Genomic DNA, 19,637 nt, shown 5'->3' on the forward strand with positions numbered 1-19,637 from the left:
AGGTAAGTAACAGTTACAATGAAGAAAAAAAAATCTCTATATAAAAGCAGTTAATTGTTCACCCTTTGCTTGGTGGAGGGGCATGTTTCATCTTTGGGAGTGTAGTTAATACTCCTTCATTGTGTAATGCAGCTGCAGGCAAATAAAGTTCTAGTGTCTGAACATAGGGGTGTTTTTTGGCAGCTCCCCACACATAGTGTGGTAATTGACCTGTGATAAAGTAGAGGAAGAACACGGATTTTTTTTGTGGCTATGGTGATGTTACTTGTTTAGCCAGTATTCAGGAAGACTCCAGATGCACTCCTCCTGCTCTTTTGAGTAAGAAGCATTACCTTTCCCCAGAGGAAAATAAATTCTGTCTACTTTGCAAAAAGCTTAGAAATCAAAACAAATATTTATGCTTAATGATAAGAAATACTACATAGCAGGAGAGAAAGACTACAAATTGAATTTATAACTCAGTTGTTTAAAATCAGTATTGGTCATATTTACTGCAAGAACGGAGTTGGTTTAGTATTCATAACTTCTAAAGTTCAGTGTTTTTACTTTAAGGGTAATTTTGTTTCCATTCCCTCATCCATGAAGTAGATTCACCTCCTCAAGCATCTCTTCTGATACAACTCTGAAGAGACAAGAGAACATAGAGAAGGAACTGCATTTTCAAACCTTAATTCAGTTTATTGTAGTTTCATCTTCCCTGGTGTGGCCTTCATGTTGGTTATCAGATTAATGAATACATGTATATGATTTTCTAAGAATTAATAAAATGTAGGGTGGAATTATAGATATGCCTTTGAGATTTTCTAAGATGACACTTAATGCTTAAAAATCCTGTATTACTAACACTTCACTTGATGACCTGTTCAAACCTGCAGTGTGTGTCTGAGTTTCAGGTTTTGCTTTCTCTGTAGAAAAGAACAAAGTAAGAATGTCCCATCAAAGATGTATGTTTACAGAGTGAGTAATCATATGGCCTCTCATTTAAGACCGGATAATTTTTTGCCTTGGTAATATACCTGTGGGCAAGCTTATTCTCTGCTTTTTACATGATTGAATTATGAGCATGTAAGGAGGAGCACTGTACAGTGCTACACGGTCATATTAGATTGCTAATCAGCCCAGCTTCTGCAGGGAGGCAGAATGAAAGTATTTGATGTGTTCTTTGCTCAGACAGGATTGATAAAATAGTTACTTTTCTTCGGGAACAATGTGCCTTAATAAGCAAGGATTGGGCGTATTTCCATAAATATTTTTCTGACAGAAAAAGCCATTCTTCCACTCATTTTACACCATGTCCCTATTCATGTCACTGAACTGGTTCCAAACCCAATTTAGAGATTTCAACTACCACAAAGAGGACGTAGAGTCCCCACAGGCTTGTGCCAGCTTGTTTAAAAAAACTGACAGTCGTGACCTCAAAGATGTGTCCTGGAGGGTCATGAGGGAACCTGTCCCTCCGTGTCCCTGAAGGGATATCAGACCTCTGCTGCTTTTTCCTTCACTCCAACCGTTCTGTTACAGGCTGACTGATTATCATTGAACACAGCAAACTTGAAATGTATGGCTTTTAGAAATTTACAAGAGGTATAGTTCCTGTTCTTTTCAGGAACACCCTCTTAGCATAATGATCCTGTGGGTTTTCTTAATTCCACTATTCAGGGAGATTAGTTGTTTAATTCCCATATGGGAAATGAGGATGAAACACAATTTACTTTCATTTGACAGTGAGCCGTGAACACTTTGAAAATATGATCCCTTACCCTTATTCGTTGACTTTCTACTTCTCTGAGAATCCACTGAGGCTTTTGAGCAGTTGCAGCCCAGCTCAGCTGGCATGATGGTTTTTGTTTTTTTGTTGTTTTTCTCTAAATATACCGTAGCTAGTAAGAGTCTATTAGGGTGGGTTTTTAGTATAAGTTTAAAGATGTCTGATTACCAAAAAGATCTTAGAGTTTATTAAAACCATTTCAGATTCAGTGTCAGCAAGATATCATATACCTCTCAGGAAAGGCTTTAGCCCATGAGATTTGATCTTTTAAAATACTTTCTTAGCCACATAATAACACATATCTTTCTGATTTGGAATATTGGCCCTAGAAGGTTCACAAGCATAGCTTCAGACAGTCTTTTCAGTGGCGGGTATCCTTAGTTTACAGTTGCTGGTGGAGGTGACAGTGTATTCTTCAGGGACTCAGCAAGGAATATATTTCTGATCTTTTTGCCTAATCCAGATTAGTCACGGCAGATGCCTTGTTGTAGCTTGAGGAGCACTCCAGCATTCTCATTTTAAGGGCTTTTGGTTTCCAAAGGAACAGATGTCTCACAGCTGAGTTGGGTGACACATATACAGTGCTCCATGTATGGCCTTACAAGTGCTAATGTAGAGGGAAGTGTCACCTTCCTTGACCTGCTGGTAGAGCTCCTCCTAATGTCTTGTGCCTTTTCTTGTCATTCCTTGCTCTAAGAATTTTGATTAGGAAAAGTGTTAATGATCTGACCATGGTTTAGTTCTAGTGGAAGGATTCTCTTGGTATATTATTATCAAGTCCAGCTACTTACTCCCTCTTCCCAGACCTACATAAACTTCTAACACACTCTGGCACCTGGCCATGTTGTATCACATAGCATGGATGTTAGTAGCTTTGTGAACAAAGCACACTTGTCTTGTAAGAAAGGACTTTCTAACCAACAGGATGGCACCAGGCACATTGGCCAAGTTGCTACCTCAGTGTTTCCACAGATGTATCCTTCCTGCTGTGTCTCTGATATTCTGCACTATATCCTGGAGATGGCAGACTGCACTCTGCAGAATATATCTGTTCTTTCTAGCATCCCTCAGGTGTCTGGTTTCCTCTTCTACTTGCGAGATAAATTTTGTATCTGGGACTCTTGTGGATCTCCTCTTCAAGTCACTAGCATCTAGTTCCTTGTTTTATCAGTCTACAGATCGTGATTTTATCATGCAGGAGAGTAGGTGAAACCTGGAGCTTATCCAGTTTTCTTTTTGAATATTATCTCTGTAGCCTCATAAAAAATCTTTCTGAATACAGGTTCTAGGCTCAACATATATCAGTTTTATTCTTGGTGTTTTCCTTTTTTTTTTTTTCATATCAGTTAGAACAAAACATTCTTTGATTCTACAGTGTACCAGAAATAGTATATTTGAATATCAAATAATTATTCCAGAGCACTTAAGCTTCTCATGGAATTTTTTCAAGAATCAGAGGGCAGTTAGGATTTATATAGAATTGTATTTATATAAAATTATCCAAATAGTGCTCTCTTCATTTATTTAGATTTAGGTTTTCATATATGAACTTAGAGTGCATGCATTTCCTGCTGTTTTCCTTGCAATTATCTGTTCATAAGGGTAGCAGCTGCAGTAGGATCACCCTAACACTGTAATCATTATTCAAGCAATTTGCCACCTATTAACTTCTACATGTATGAGTTCTAAGAAATTTGTAAGAAAAAATAATAATGATATGGCTGGTCATTCTTAAAAAGCATTAAAAAAGGTAATTTACCAACAGTGGCCATGATGTTTGATATGTTGGCCACAAGGATTATGTGATTTGTGACTTGTTCTTTTTAGGCTGCCTTGTGGAATCATTCAGAAAATGCTATCATTATAACCTAAATAAGTATTATTACTAGTCGCCTAAAATGTAAGATGGATGGAGAATCCCAAATAAATACTGCATGGATTTGGAAAAATAACTCAAAAAATGTGTTTTTTAAATGCACATTTTAAAAATAAATCTGAAAGTTGCATAAAACTCACTTTTATTAAACTTCAGTGTAGTGAAATATGTAAGTGAATTTACTTGTGCACTTTGGAGATTGTTTAGTAAATTATATGGAGCATTTTGACCTAGTGCAGAAAGAAAATTTTAAATTTGAAAAAACAGTTTTAAACAAAACACATTTTATGTTATTCAGTAATTTTTAGTGTATAGTTATGGTTGCCAATGCAGCAACTATGTTAGAGGAACCCACTGGATTCACAACAAATATTATGTCTGGTTGGTTTATAAATTAGAATTTGTAATTGGAGCATATGTTGCTTTATTTTTATACAGCCCTCTCTTTAATATATGCTCCCTCTTTTGCTTGGAGCACTGTGTGATACCACAGTAAAAATAAAAACATCTGGATCATATGTAACATATGTACCTGTATTCCCAGATGAATGATAATACTCTTTTCAAAAATCAGGTGCTGTTCTGATGTGTGTGAAAGATAGCAAGCCAATTTCTTATTCTGAGATATAGTAATGTACAGAACATTTTCTTGACGTATGCTGATGTTACTAAAGAATCTTGCCTGTTGCCTTTGGTAACTAGAGTACTTGCCTTTTTTTTTTTTTTGATAATGAATATTCACTTGTCCTTTTAGATAGGTAATTTCAAAGAGAGAGGGAAAACAGGACTGTGGGGTTAATGATTTTGGTTCTGTAGTTCAGCTGTTGTAGCTGGCTAATATAGGGTTTTCAACTGATATGCGTTGCTGTAATAGTGTTATACATAAGATTGATAGCACCAGCAATGTTACAAGAAAACTCAGTGGGGTTTCTGGTATTATCTCTGCTCCTATGTTCCAAAAAACTGAAACCACAATTCAGCAAATCTGTCATATACAGAAGGGATCTTTTTTTGAGTATCCCTCAAAGAGGAGCATTTTAATATTACATCCTTCTTGTGCCTTGAGATAACCTCTTGATTGGCAAGACAGAACATTACTCATAGGTAGTGGGACTGACAAATTCTGGTTTCTTGAAGGGATCTGGGAAAACAGCCAACTTTGGGGCCTCTTGGTTTCATTATAAATTAAACGTGTAGTTTTTCTGGCAAGATAAAGCTAATAAGCTTTGTTGGTGTGTTCCCTGTCATGCTAGACAAATACAAAGCTCCCTATGATTGAAGAGACAGGAAAAGCAAGGGCGTATGCCTTTTTTGAGGTTGCTTACATCAGTGTTCCTCACACGGCTTTTCATTGCTCTCTGGGTTGCAAGACTTCACAATTTCCAACACTTTGGTCACCGCTGAATTGCTGTCCAGGCGTTTTCTGCTCCTCAGGGGATTGTCTGAGCTACGTCTGGAACAGACATTACTGATACAACTAGCCAACTTAATGATCTTCACTACAACAGGGCAGGAGTAATTTTTCAGTATAAATCAATATTTCCTGGTTTCAAGAGTGGGTTTTGAATCCACTAGGCTAGGTAATCTTCTAGGTTGGGTGTCTGTTCAATATTTATACAGTCATTAGGACTGACATAAGGCACAAGTATATGAATAGCTTTCAGGCTTGTGACTTTTCTAACGCAAAGGTTAAGAAAACTTCATTCCAGTGTGTGGTCACTATGGAGCAGTGTCACAAGGAGCAACTAAGATCGCGTTGTCCTAGAACATGAGTTTGATAATTAGGATGCTCTTCTGCATGACGAAGGTCTTACCTACCTTCAAGCAAAGATGAGAAGAGCATGGTTGTAAACACAGAACTTCTGCATAAAGAGAACCACTCTTCTAGCCTTTAAGTTTAGTAGAGTGATGATTTGCCTAAAGCAGTCTGTGTATAAAATGGAAAACAATGTTATCAAATGATGATACTAATTTAATAGATTGAGTTCTTAGGCTCATACATCTTCGGAGCACAGGCCATGAAAGAATTTTATTTGGGAGTTTGATATTTTTGTCAGCTGTCACTGTGTGTTCTGAAGAAATTCAGTAAAAGCAATAAGAGGTAAATACTCAAAATATACATACGTACTCTTCAGTTTAGTATTTGCAGTAGTACCTTACTCCTCCCTTGTTATTCATCGTTATATTTCCTTTCAAGGAGAATGAAGCAGGATAATGGCAGTGGATTGGGCATGTTTTATAATGGAATTAAAAACATCTATCCTTTCCAGAGCTCTCCTCACTGGTTTAGGGCAGTTTTATCTTACAGTATTTCTTTGATCATTTTAATAAATCAGTGATTTGGACAGTGTAATTGACTGTCTAAATCTCATTTAAAATCTTTGTTCAAGGTGTAGAGCTGTCTTGCTTGAGTGATCCTTAATGATAATGTAAATGAAAATGAAGTTTAGTTTGCAGTGAGGATTTCCTTTTAGTCAACATTAAATCCCCATGTTCCCATCCTTTCCACTGCCTCAGTTTGTCTTCTCTGCTCTCCATTTTCCGTTCTTAGCTATTGCAGTGTAGTTGCAAGTTAAGCCTCTAAATTCTTTTTTTTTTTTTTTTTTTTTTTTTTCTGTGATGAGTATGTGATTTGTAGCACTATACTACTAGGTGGATGTGTTTCACTAGTTATGGTATCCGTACTCTATGTAGAACCAAAATCAAAGTCTAAAGCACATCAAGAAAATAGCATCAGTATTTCTGAGTATGAGAGATCAAATTGCTATAGAATGAAGAATATTTGATAATAATACTCAATGAAACACTGCACTTGGGGTTTATTCAAGTGTAGAGGTTTAATTCATAATTTACTAAGTTTTTCACTTTAAATTTTTTAAGCATTATGTAGCCTTGTAAAGCTTGAACTACTCCAAAAGGAATGTCACAATTTCTTCGTTTTACTCTGTTTCTTATAAAACAGAATGTAAAATCTATGCTAACATTTACTGGTTCCAAGTTTTCCTTGATTTATCAGCCTTTTGTAAGAAAGGGAGAGACTCTTCTCTTCCACAGTGACGTAGTTTTGGTTTTCTTTATTTTGAATGTTTGGATACCATCAATAGAAAAATTCTCCTAATTATAGTATTTTTTTTTTTTTCTGTAAGGAACTTTCCTAAATCAAATCTGCATATATATCAGCAAAATCCTTCCTGGGACTTGGTACAGGAATGAGGAAACATCCCCAAAACAGTTGTTGGTGTTTTTGTTGTTGTTCAGGTTTTTTTGTTTGTTTCTCCCAATGTATTTGTATTTGGTGGCTCTTAGGAGGAAATCTTTAGAAAGCACAGTCACAGACATTGCTTCAAAATGTCAGGACACAGCTGAAAGGGAAATTAGCATGATGCTATTCTTCATGATTAGGCCAGGATTTTAACAAAATGTATGTCATCCATAATTAGATTGTGAAACAAATTACCAGCTGATTTCGATTATGGTTCTCAGTATAAGTGGCGTTTTAGCACATGTGAAATAAATGAGTAATACATAAGCTTAGCGTTTCATTTTAGGAGAAGAAGAGAAGCAGAGTCTAAATGAATTTGTTTTGCTATTTAAGATAGCGTTGTTCTGTAATAAATTACATGGGTGAATGAAAGTACTGTCCTGAAGTTGGAAACAATGAATTGTCTTAACAAACAACCCAATTTGAAATCTTGATATTAGTGGGTAATGCATACATGTTTTTAGCTGATAAATACTGGCAAAAACAAGAGGTCACCAAGTGAGGCTTTAAGATAAAACAGTGATAGAGATGTGTTTTTTTTTTTGATTTTATGTAGTTAACCACTTGGCTCAGATAGTGCTGAAACAAATCTCTTATGATCAGCTTTTATACTTTCATTATTTAATTTGCATTTTAAATATTGTCCGTTCATATTAAAACCTGTATGCTTTGCAATATAACCAATATCTGTGGGTTAAAAAGAGTGTCTCCTCCTGCACCCCTCTCTTCAAAAACCTCTCTTGTATTGGCCAACACACCATGGAAGGATTTTTACAGTACAAAGACTGTTTCTGACTAGATTGGGCTATTGATATTATTAAACCTCCTCAGAATGAAGTAATTTCTTAAGTAAATTTAACTGTTTTATGGCCGTCTAAGGACGTGACTCATTGCTAATGTGTAATTTTTTCTAAGCAAATACTTTGGAACAGAGACAATGTTTAAGAATGTGTAAATTAGCTCCCTTGAAAATGTGAATTTCAGGTTATTTGCCAACTCAAGAGTCAGCCTACAGTCTGTAGGTCTTCATTCCTTCTATTGTTGTTTTTTTGTTTTTTTTTTTTTTTCTGACTTGAACTCTGCAAGATTCTCCTTAGAAGCTTGTAAGGAAAATGCTTCTCAGCGTAAGTTTTCAGAAACTGAAAAGTTTGGTAATAACATTGTGTTGGAAGGTTCGAAGGAAATTCAATCTATTTACTAGCAGGACAGAAAGACTACAAAGACAATAGTTATATTCTGAGAGTATGATCTGAAACATCTGTTTTAAATGCTGCTTGATATAGGGAATACAATAGCGCAGGAAAAATTCTCTTCTATTCAGATGATGCTACAATTGTAACTCAGCTTATGGCGACAGTTCGTTAGTTCTATTTTGCAGGGATCTGTCAGCAAACCGGTGCTACCAGAGGGTGATTAAGTATGCGAGGGAAAGGAGAACAAGAGAAAACAAAGGGATGGAAATGTCCTCGGAGATTATTTCTGTAAACATAGATGAACTATTTTTCTAGTAGATATAAATATACTAGCACAGCACCTTTGTGTGGAAAACAAAAACAAAACAAACAAACAAAAAACACTGAAAAGAGAATAGTCTTTTGGATCAGTGTCAATTGTTTGTAACTCCTTCATCACAGGTACAAAATAATTAACTGTCTATACAAGTTATTAAGTCAGGCTTTGTTGTAGCAGCTCTTCTTTCTCCATACCATTCTTTTCTCAAGTCAGTATTATTGCATAAATGTGAATACAAAGTCAGGTCAAGAATAAAACGTTGATTCGATTAGCAGTTCCCTGATTTCTTTTTAAGCATTGTTTTCACTTTGTAACCGTTTCTTCCTTTAGAAGCAGAAGCAACATGCCTGTTTGTGGCCCATAGATTTATTTGATGTTGTTTGTTTGTTTAAACAGAAACCACAATAATAAGTTCTTTGTGCTTTCTAAGCTGCATAGCTACAAATTTTTTTGTGTGTAAAACTAAATACTGTAAGATCATCATGCTGATTTCTAAGGATTTTCATCAGATTGGAGATCATGAGAATAAAAATGACAAAAAGATTTAATCTTCTGAAAAAGCAAACAATTGTTTTTGTTTTGGTTTGGTTTGGTTTTACTCCACCCATGGAAGTTATTCTGAATTATAACTGGACCTGGGTAGAAGTCAATAAGAATGTACCCCTGAAGTAGAAGTGCCCTGAAGGTAGAAGTCAATGTGATGTACCCCTGTGTTGGAGTTTCCCAATCACAAATTCTTTTTCAGTTGTGTCCTCCTCCATGCTCTCCCCATCCCTTTTAGCCTGTTTCTCTTTCTTACACCAATACAGATCAAGGTGTTAAGGAATCCCATTGTACATCCCAGAATCTCAGTATACTAGTTTCAGCAACATCAGGGCATTTTGAATTGATATTCTGATATGTTGCAAAGAGAGCGATGTTCCAGGTAAGCACTGAAGTAGGAGAGTGGTAAAAATTAAAAAAAAAAAAAACATCTTACCCATGAGGCAAAATAAAAAGTAATCATATCTGCAACGAGTAGCAAGAGGAATGTAAATTGAACAAACAGATTTAGCACTTAACTGAACATTCACCATCTCTACATTGAAGTGTTAACTGGTACTCCAGAATTTGATCTGTAGAGAAAACGGAAAAGAGAGAGACCACCACTGGTTTCTTGCATTTTTAGAGTGTCTTTAATTGACTTAATGCTTCACAGATTTTATGAAATTAACTGATATACAAAGTATTCCAGAATCAGTTTTAGCTTCTTCATTTTTATTCTTGTTCAGGAACAAGAGTGTTACTTTACAATAGTTTAACTGCATTTATATCCATTGCTTAAATCATAAAGTAAAAAGAGCATATTGAATGCGGATGAACTTTGGAAGAAACTCTCACTTGTGTTTGCCAAAACATTAGTGAAAAAAAAGAAAAATTTCTTTGATCTATACTAAACTTCAAAACAGGTTAAAAATCTCACCCTTGGAACAAGACATGGTATGCCTGAAACCTCAGCGTAGCACACTGTTGCTAGTCTTCAAAATTAAACCATAAAAATTAATAGCAAGAATATTACTTTCAGTCTAAATGATACAACTCTATGATACAATTGATATTCGCAAATGACATACATTATTTCACTCTGGATTTGAATAGCAACACCTTATATTGGAGGTTGAAACAGAGCCAATACACGTACAAAAGATCAAATTTTGTCTCCATCCACAATAGAAAGACAATCATAATGATGAGGTTTTTAGTATGACATCTATAAAACTAGAGCTTAATCTTATAAAACTGACCATTAATCTTTGCTTATGTGCTGTCATTTTGGTCTCCAAAAGTTACTTTAAGAGCATAGTAATATTTATAAAACTCATAGTGTATTTTTCTTTAACAATCTCTAGGGACTTGAGGTGACCAACACATTTTAGGAACAAAATTTTATGAGTTCAGTTCCCTCTCAATTTTTTGGTGTAAATGCCTTACCCCTTCTGAAGCAACATTTTTTTTTTTGCATATGTCAGACACAATGATGTGTTCTTGTCTATTTTAACAGTTCTGTTCTCATCTTGATTCTGATGCAACCCCAGCTTTCTCAGCTTCTCAGATATCATGAGATTATAGCAAAATAAAATATGACTACAGACTATCAACTTTTTGCAATGGATGAGTATTCTTACGTTGCCATTGAAGGGAGCGACCTCTCTTCAGCCAGAAAGAATTGGAGCTGTTTTATCATCACATGCTTGCTAAGCTGCCAACTCTGTCTCCCACACTATTTTTTTCTCCTCCATGTTGTTATTCCTGACACGGACAGACTCACCTCTGCCTGTACTTGGTGAGATTCCATCATATTCTAGTCAATGACCCTGAAGCTGACCTGGCCAATAGTGCTGTTATAAAACTATGGAAGAATTGTTCAGAAAACTCACAACTTATATTAAGTTTTTATTTGTTTGTGCAGCTCTGCCATAGGAATAGAAGAGAAAACTTCTCGTCCCACCTGGTTATTTAGGTCCTTTTTACAGTACTGCTTGCACTGCATGAAACCTGGGATCAAAAAAGTGGGAGGCTTAGCAGCCCCCTGAGATTGTCATGTACATCTGCTCTTGTAATACAATCAAGGAATATTATCCTATGTTACAGTGATTGTCTTTTATATATTCAGTGTACACTAAGATGAAGATGAAATATTACTGATGAAAGCAATCACGTTGCTGAGCTGTGTTGGGGAAGTGCAGAACATAAGCATTTTCCCCTGTTTATACAAAAAAAGAATGGTGAAAGATTTGTCTGTAGGTAAGTGATATAGCTAGTTATTTGATATTGGAGTTACAAACAGAATACGCAATGAAATGTGAAATGTCTCAAGATTGAAAAGGACCTTGAATATGCCAAAGAATGATCTAACTTAAAGGGCTCTTAAAACTTTTTTTTTTTTTTTTATCACTTTGTTCCTTTTAGAAGACAAACAAAATAGCAAAGAGAAAATAAAAAGTTGGAAGTGAAACATAAATACAGTTAAATCATGTTTCAGTCAATGAAAGAAGCTGTAGGAAGCTATTGATCTTTGAATAAAAACAAACATTTTGAAGGAGGATAAAAATATTTTCCAGTAACAGGAAGCAAGAGAAAAAGAAATTGAATTACCAATTCACAAACCCACTGTATTTATTCTGATGCAGAAGTCACTGGCACAGTAGAATTCAGCTTCTCGAGTGTTGTATTTATCCACACCTCAGGGTTTATGGGGGTTCTACAAAAGTTTTTCTTGGCTGAAGCATAGTACAAAGGATCTACTAATAACCTGTAACTAGAGAAATTAGGGAATGTAATGGTCTGTATGAGTCTTAAACTAGATATGTCTAATTTAATTCCCTGAGCTGTTGTTTGTTCTTTGCGTTTGTATGGGGTTTTCAGTAGGACAACTATTTGCAAAAAGTAGAAGCTTCCTTGCCTTTGGATCAGCATGCTAGAGGCAACTTCTCTTGCCTCTACTCCTGTGCTTCAGGGCCGGGAAGTGAAATAATTGGTTTCACAAAACTAGGAGTAAATCATCCAGGTTGAAACAAAATAGTGCCTGACACCAGGTAAAATTGGAGAAAAAGATTTCAGTATATCTTTTATTGATAAAGAAATTGCTATGCAGAGCAGATCATTCCAGTGTATGTATGTATACCTTTACGGTAAGCTTAGTGTTTCTAAGCTTCTAGAAGATCCCTGTCTTTACCCTTCAAAATAAGTATGTATATGAAGAGTAAATATTATTAATGATCTAATGATATTATATATATATTTCCCATTTAAAAATTTTTGTACATAAATATGTATATTTCCTAGTTTTCTAGAACATTTCAGGGAAAATTTGTCACTTTGTGGTTGTTTCAAGACTAAACAGTGCTCCTTCAGTTCTTGTCCCTTTCTGTATTCCAGAGGAATACAGAGAGATTCCATTGCATTTTATTTCATCTTTCTTTGGGGAAAAAGACCCTATTTTGGTCATCTGCTTTATTTCTATCAGCTATTTGTGAATTTGCTTGGTGTTACTTTTTCATTTTTTCTGTTGTATAGGAAAAGAGGATGGTAAAACAAATATGAGGTACATCATATATTCTTTTCAATGAAGGATCTCAGACAACTTGCAAAGTCATAATAGCAACGTCACTTATATTAACTGACTACAAAGGCTAAGTGTAGAATATTAATTGCTTTTTTCTTCTGATTATATAGTTTTGGATAACCTGTAGTTTAGCTATTATTTGTTTAAGTGGTGCAGGTTTGGGAGAAAAATGGAATAAAGAAATTCAGTTATTGTTCATTGTGATTTTGTAAAGGAAATTTTGCATCTGGTGTTGTGTAAGTGTTTAAATTTGGACTCATGAGTTGAGCCAGGTTTCTGTAGTTGAAAGGCACATCCTTGTTGGGAACCATCAGTTATCCCATGCTGCAAAAGGCACATTTTTTGGTTGCTTTTTTTTTTTTTTTTTTTTTTTTGTGTGTGTGTGTCTGTGTGTGTGTGTGTGTTCTTGTTTTATTTTTTTGTTTGTTTGTTTGTTTTTCTTGATAGTGCCTAGGTATTAGTGTGACTTGGAACAGTTTATTGTACCTGCTGTTCCCTGAAGGATAGAGCAAGAAAACATCCATTACTTCAGACGGCAAAGCATGTATGTAGACAGAAAGAATAGATAAGTTCATCTTCTTTGCATATAACCTTTTTAAAAATATATATATACATGTATATATGACAGGGTGCGTTTGTAATGGGAAGATGCTTCAGTCATACACAGTACTATTACATAGCTGTCATTTTACTCTCATCACAGTAACTAGTGTTTGTCACACGTGTAAATGCATGTTGTGCTCGTGCAAATGGTTGTGCTCCCCAGGCAAGCATTTAACGTAGCTGGTGTGAATTATTTAGCTTTCTCTTGTGTGCAGTTTGCTCACAGCAGAAAGTCACTCTGCACTCTCCCCTCTCCAGCCACTTGGAGCCTTTGCTGGAGTGTTTCGCCTCCAGAAGTAAACATGAGTCTAAGAATAGCTCAAGCTTCTTTGTAGTATATTTTCATGGCTGGCTGTCTAAACAGCCAGTCTGTCTAGACAGCTGACGACACTGAAAGCTCCGAAGGTCGAAAGCAGCCACGTAGGCTCCTCTCAGGGATGTTACCTAGTTGGTAACTGCATGTGTGGGCACCGTGAGGGCTTCCATTCACAACTGCTGGAGTTCTCTCAGGCTCCGTGTGCTACATGCATATGCTATTAGGGCATTAAATAATAGATAGGAGTGCATTAAAAAGTTGGAATTTTCAGTAATTTCCAAGTCACATGAGATATTACTAAGTTATGCTTCTTTGGTGATCTTCAAAATTTATGAAGTCATTTCTGTTGTGCTCAATTTAAAATTTTAAGCATAGTTTGGAGGCCTAATACTTTTCCTCTAAGATAAAATGATGAGGAAGATAAACTGAAAACAATTTTAGTACATTCCTTAAAAACTGGAAGGAAAAACAAAACAAAACATGTATGGCATTCTACTGCTATCAGTAATATATAAATTGTGTATAAAGCTGGATCATAGGTTTACATGTGCTTACATAAGAAAAATTAAAAAACCCAACCCAGTATGGAGAATCTTATACCAGGAGATTTCTTCAGTGGCTCTGAATAACAGAAGACCATTAGCAAGGGTTTCCCTGAATTAGGTGGTTCTTCCTTTCTTCCTTCTAGCTTCCACATATAATAAATTCCCATTTTTGTGACTAAATGTTCAGCCTCTTGCAGAATCTTTTAAATATATCATTACTGATCTAGACTGTTTCACAAAACAGTGGTCCAGAGGTGATTTTAATAGAGAACAAAGTAGTAGCTGATGGCTTTAAATACCTGTTTGCTCTTAGATCACGATGTCTCAGTTCTTCCAGGGTAGAGCAGTTAAAAGTGGGGATATCTGATGTGTTTCCCGTAACTGAAGAGCTTCTAACTGCTGTTAGACAGGTGAAGCAAAAAGGCTAGTAATGCTTTCAAAAAGTTTACTAAATAATGGACTAGATAGTCCTTGGGGTTGTCTTCTATAAATTGATTTCAAATAATATCCTGCTACAATTGTTTTGAAGACAGGCACCTTACTTGCCACATGTCATTCTCCAGTGTATGATTTATGTTTGCTGATGCAAGAAGAACCTGTCAGCAATAACAAAAGAAAGAAAATCTATACCCACTTTAATCCTTTGCTGATAAATTTGTTTTCGACAGGCAATGATAATGTGCTAATGTGTCTGTTCTTTGTGATGCATGTGTGTGTATAATATGAGCTTACCTTTGGGTCTTCTCGGTCTGTCAAAAGATATATTCAGATCTCATAAATCAATTGAATTCTATTCCTGGAGAAAACAAGGATGATATATTTTCTACCCAGAGAATGATGCCTGGTGTTAGTATACCATATAGCAAAACACTTTAAGATGAAAAAGCAGCATACCAGTATTGTGAAGAATGCAGTGTCAAAGGAAATACTTAGGAGAATAGTTAACAGATTCGTAATAATTAAGAACCTTTTTGTTTGTTTGTTTGTTTATATCTGCAATAATGTTTTTATCAGCTTTTATTCTTTTATATTGTTATTATATCAACAGCTTTTCCTTAATATCAAACCTAATTGTTTCCTTCAATCATACTGTGCCCAACGTCTTCAGAAATTAGGTATAATACCATTTCTTCATTTCAGTTTATTTTCCTTGATAAATATTTAGACTTTCTTGCCCTGAGTTCTATCCCAGCTTCCAAAAAAATTGCTGATTCTTTGTTAATATTTGATGGTTTTGATTACATTGCTTGATGTTTCCATGTAGGATTATAAAAATGATGCCCTCACCTACTTCCTTTGTTTTAAGAGCATTTTTAAAAATGTAATATTTTTGGATGATTTGAATGGTTTTGATCACTATTTTCTTAAAATGTAATTTTCTTCTTTAAGATTGAAAATCTTCAAGAACAGTTAAGAGACAAGGAAAAGCAAATGAGCAGCTTAAAGGATCGAGTGAAATCTTTGCAGGCAGACACCACAAATACTGATACTGCCTTGACCACGCTGGAAGAAGCACTTGCAGAAAAAGTGAGTTTGACGCCTAAGCCCCTGAGTGAATAAAGGTCCTTCTACTAATAACCTCTCTATAGGCAGCTTTACTATGTGTTTGTTGGGCTCTGCATAAAAGAAGCCTTTTGTGCAATACCAACTCTTCTGTCGGTGACAGCTGAGGCATCAGGAGTGATGTTTCTGCTGAGGTGCATCTCTCACTAGAGGGCACTGTAGGATATTCTGAGTGGCAGCCTGGGCTGCCGTCCTGTATAGCATCCCACAGTGCGATTGTAGTACTACGAGTAAGGCTTGAGGACAGAGCTGAGCCACAAGCTATTTCTCTAGTCATTAGCTACTTACCATATTTTTTTCTTTTTTTGTGAAAGAAAAATGTGTTCTTTATATCATCTTATATGCTTGGGTACTGCTCATGCTGTCCTCTGTTTGCATACTCTTGTGGGATGCGCTACATTGCAGCTGTGCATTCATCTGCTTTTTTCCTTCTTTCTTTATAAAGTCTGGCCAATATCTAATTTCATTTTATGTTCATTCCTCAGATATTTTAATAACTTTAAAAATAAAGTTTAGCTATATGAAATTAGTTCCAAGTATTGAATCAAAATGCATAGTTATCCTGATGTAGCTGTATTTCAGTCTCACTTCATTTGCAGCTTTTTTATTCTCATTGTATTTTTGTATGCTTGCCCAGTTCTCAGGAGATAGCTGACTGAGGGAACAACCTTGTCTATTCTGTTTTGGTGGGGTGGTTCGTAGAATTACTGTATATTTTTTCTTGATCCCTGGAGAACCAGGGTTACAGCACCTGTCAGATTCTATAAATGTTAAAGCTATGGTAAAGCTTTGACTGAGCTTGGGGAATTCACTTGCACCTCTTCAGCTTCCAGGATAACCAAGGCTCTGTTGGTATCTGGTATACGGAAAAGTTGTTTTACTGCCTTTCTTAGCACACATTGATCCTTATGTCACGTAGGCACTACACCCTTTCTATCTGAAGGGCCACAGGCTTAACTGTATGCTTCAAAAATAAGACTTAAATAAATAAAGAAGCAATACATAACATGTTCTAGTCTAGGGTAATTTTATTTATCATAAGCAGATAAATTGTGTTACACTGTAGCAGTAATGTGAACTTTTAGGTACAAAAAGCCTGATTTTTTTTAGCAATGAATCCATAGATTTTTCAAGACAAATTTTCTCCTTCTTGAGGATGTGTTATACAAAATAAAAATAAATTGCAGTATCCTACACTCATCATTCTCTACATTATGTAAAGTGTTGTGATAAGAAGCCTCAGAATTTGAATGACTAAGAGGGATTTTCCTCACAGAGTACTTTCTTTTGTCAGGAAAGGACCATTGAGCGCCTAAAGGAGCAACGTGACCGAGATGAACGGGAAAAACAGGAAGAGATTGACAACTACAAAAAAGACATTAAGGATCTGAAAGAGAAAGTTGGCATTTTGCAAGGAGATCTCACAGAGAAAGAGGTTGACCAGCGAAATGAATCTGTTGTATTTGAGTTGTTTGTTCCATGTGTATATGTTGTATCTTAGGTGAAGAAAATGAACTGTTCCTTTATAGGAAAGGTTCCTTTATAGGAATCTTCAAAAGTAAAAATACATCGTTAGAGAATTTTTCAAATCATAACCATTTCAGAATGATCTTTTTATGGATAGTACACAGTCCCATTATTAGCAGCAGGTAATTATACCAGTGAATGTCCAGTGGTCAATGATAGCATTTACTGGAGCAGTGCTTATAGAAGACTGAGAACGAGCTTGTTCCTAGCTAAATATAGAAGGGGAAGGACAGAGGTAGATCAAAGCTGTGGGCACAGAAAGCATACAGATAGTAGATAGTGTTTATGCCTTTTTGCCAACAATATAAGTAGTTCTTTTGACTCACAAGAGCCTGGTTTTGGTAACTAGGTTAGTCATTGTTAATGAACCAACTGGCTAGAAAAGATAGCCTGACTATATCAGAGATACATCAAAGTATTCTGTTCCTTTCTTGGAATAATAACATTCAAGTCTACTTACAATATTATCTCAAAACTATCAAATTAAAATGATACAAAAAAATGCATCTACAAATGCTACAGGGAAGTCAACATTTACAGGAAAAAAAAATAATCAAAAAATAGTTCAGAAAGCAAGAAGTTGAGATTTCTTCTGGACACAGGTGGCTTAAATCAGTTTCATCCATAGCAGCTCTATGGAAAAAAAGCTTTGAAAGTTTTAGATACATGACCAAATCTGCTAAACACATATGACTTTTGAATATGGTTTTATTTAAAAGCTTTTTATCTTACATATGACTATCACTGAAGAGCTAGTTCTAGTTTGCAAAATCTTTGCAAAATCTTCCATCTTTAAAAATGATTTTGGAACAAATTTAGACAATGTTTCATTTTGATCCTGAGAACCTGAATTAAATCAAGCTGTCTTAAATCAGCTCTGTGAACATCCAGTGAACATCCCAACAAAATACATAGTTCTAAGTTGGATCCTGAGAATCATGTGAAGGGATAGGAAGAAAATGAAGACAGAAAAACTAGTTGTTACACAAAGAAAGTATTTATTTGATAGCTATTTTGCATCTTTTATTTTAGACATCGTTACTGGATCTGAAGGAACATGCTTCATCCTTAGCTTCATCGGGACTGAAGAAAGATTCAAGGCTCAAGACACTGGAAATTGCATTGGAACAGAAAAAGGAAGAATGTTTGAAGATGGAAACTCAACTGAAGAAGGTAATCTTACTTCATATTTATATATGCAAAATAAACATCAAGTGTTAGACAAATTGTCCATGCCTACACAGAAGATTTTGGGTTTGTGAGTTGCTTTTCAGCAAGTACTCTAGAGCTGTGTCCATGCAAACCATATTGCAAGTTAAGCCTATCAGAAGGTAACTTTCAGACTCCGGTGCTAATTTTGGACTTCATTTTCATGCAACAACAGTGCTATTGACTGTGTATATTTTAACAGGTACTAGAAGTTAGACACATAGCTTGCTTCACTACAGTTCCCTGTAGTAATTGTACCATTAAACTGGTGTAACAGCTAACATTTTAACGTTTCACTTATAAATTATCAGCACATGTAGGTGTTAATGTGATAAATACAGGTGCATGGTTGGCACATGGGAATGTGTAAAAACAAATGAAAAGAATGTCACCAGTGAAGTATCTAATCTTTTGTTTTAATCTCATTGCCAGTTGCAGTAGATAAGCAGGAATATGCAGCTTAGCAGAGTAGTACACCATTACAGGCAAGCTAATTTATTTGAACAGAACCTTGCAAGCATTCTTTAGTTTAGATGTGAGTAGCCCATATACTATATTTTAAGAGAAATATTAATTTGATTTTAACTTAGAAGAGTAGGTAATAAAAAAAACACAAAACACAGTAAGCGAACTAGTGATAATGGTTTTATTCATAAAATTAGAACAAGACAAACATTTATATTTGTATATTAATACAACATTTGAAAGAAATTTAAGTTTTAGATTATGCGTGTGCTCTCTCTAGTCTGGAACTCTGTCCTAATTTTTCAGATGAATATGAGATTAAATTTTGAGGCAACAATTAAGAGCTGTTTAGCAGTACTTTTGTGTGAGTGCAAGGTGACGCAACAGTAATGCACATAAGAATTCTGTGAGTGAAACTCCATATATACATATCTAGACTCATGTTTTCACAGAATCACACAGAATCACAGAATTTCTAGGTTGGAAGAGACCTCAAGATCATCGAGTCCAACCTCTGACCTAACACTAACAGTCCCCACTAAACCATATCCCTAAGCTCTACATCTAAACGTCTTTTGAAGACTTCCAGGGATGGTGACTCCACCACTTCCCTGGGCAAGTGGAAAAAGAAGTTTTCCCTTCTTTTTAGTTCTATTATCATCAAGAAACAGTTCTATTGTTCAGAAATGTACATTAGCGAGAATAAATAGTTGTGCACATTTGATCATTCTTACAGGTTGTTTTCAATGTACCGCAGAATGGGTGAGTGCTTCAGAAGTCCTGAAGGACCCTTTCATTTGAGTTGCAGTTTCATGCCTTGTCAGTGTGTTACTGATAACGAGTTGAGGAATATATTATTGTACCTAAGATTAGCCAGATGTTCTTA

General features: G+C 35.5%; 1 protein-coding gene across 13 annotated transcripts in view; it reads left to right on the top strand.

Moving 5' to 3' along the window:
• The window catches only part of ERC1 (ELKS/RAB6-interacting/CAST family member 1), a 296,379-nt gene that overhangs the window by 100,474 nt on the left and 176,268 nt on the right, over nucleotides 1–19,637 (top strand). For all 13 annotated transcript variants that reach the window (XM_032208161.1, XM_032208143.1, XM_032208195.1 and 10 more), the window contains 3 exons: nucleotides 15,377–15,514; nucleotides 16,845–16,985; nucleotides 18,110–18,250. In XM_032208161.1, the coding sequence (XP_032064052.1) occupies nucleotides 15,377–15,514; nucleotides 16,845–16,985; nucleotides 18,110–18,250 (420 nt within the window). The remainder of the gene's footprint in view (nucleotides 1–15,376; nucleotides 15,515–16,844; nucleotides 16,986–18,109; nucleotides 18,251–19,637) is intronic.

This window comes from Aythya fuligula, chromosome 1 (genome assembly GCF_009819795.1).
Source record: "Aythya fuligula isolate bAytFul2 chromosome 1, bAytFul2.pri, whole genome shotgun sequence".
In the NCBI taxonomy this organism is placed as follows: domain Eukaryota; kingdom Metazoa; phylum Chordata; class Aves; order Anseriformes; family Anatidae; genus Aythya; species Aythya fuligula.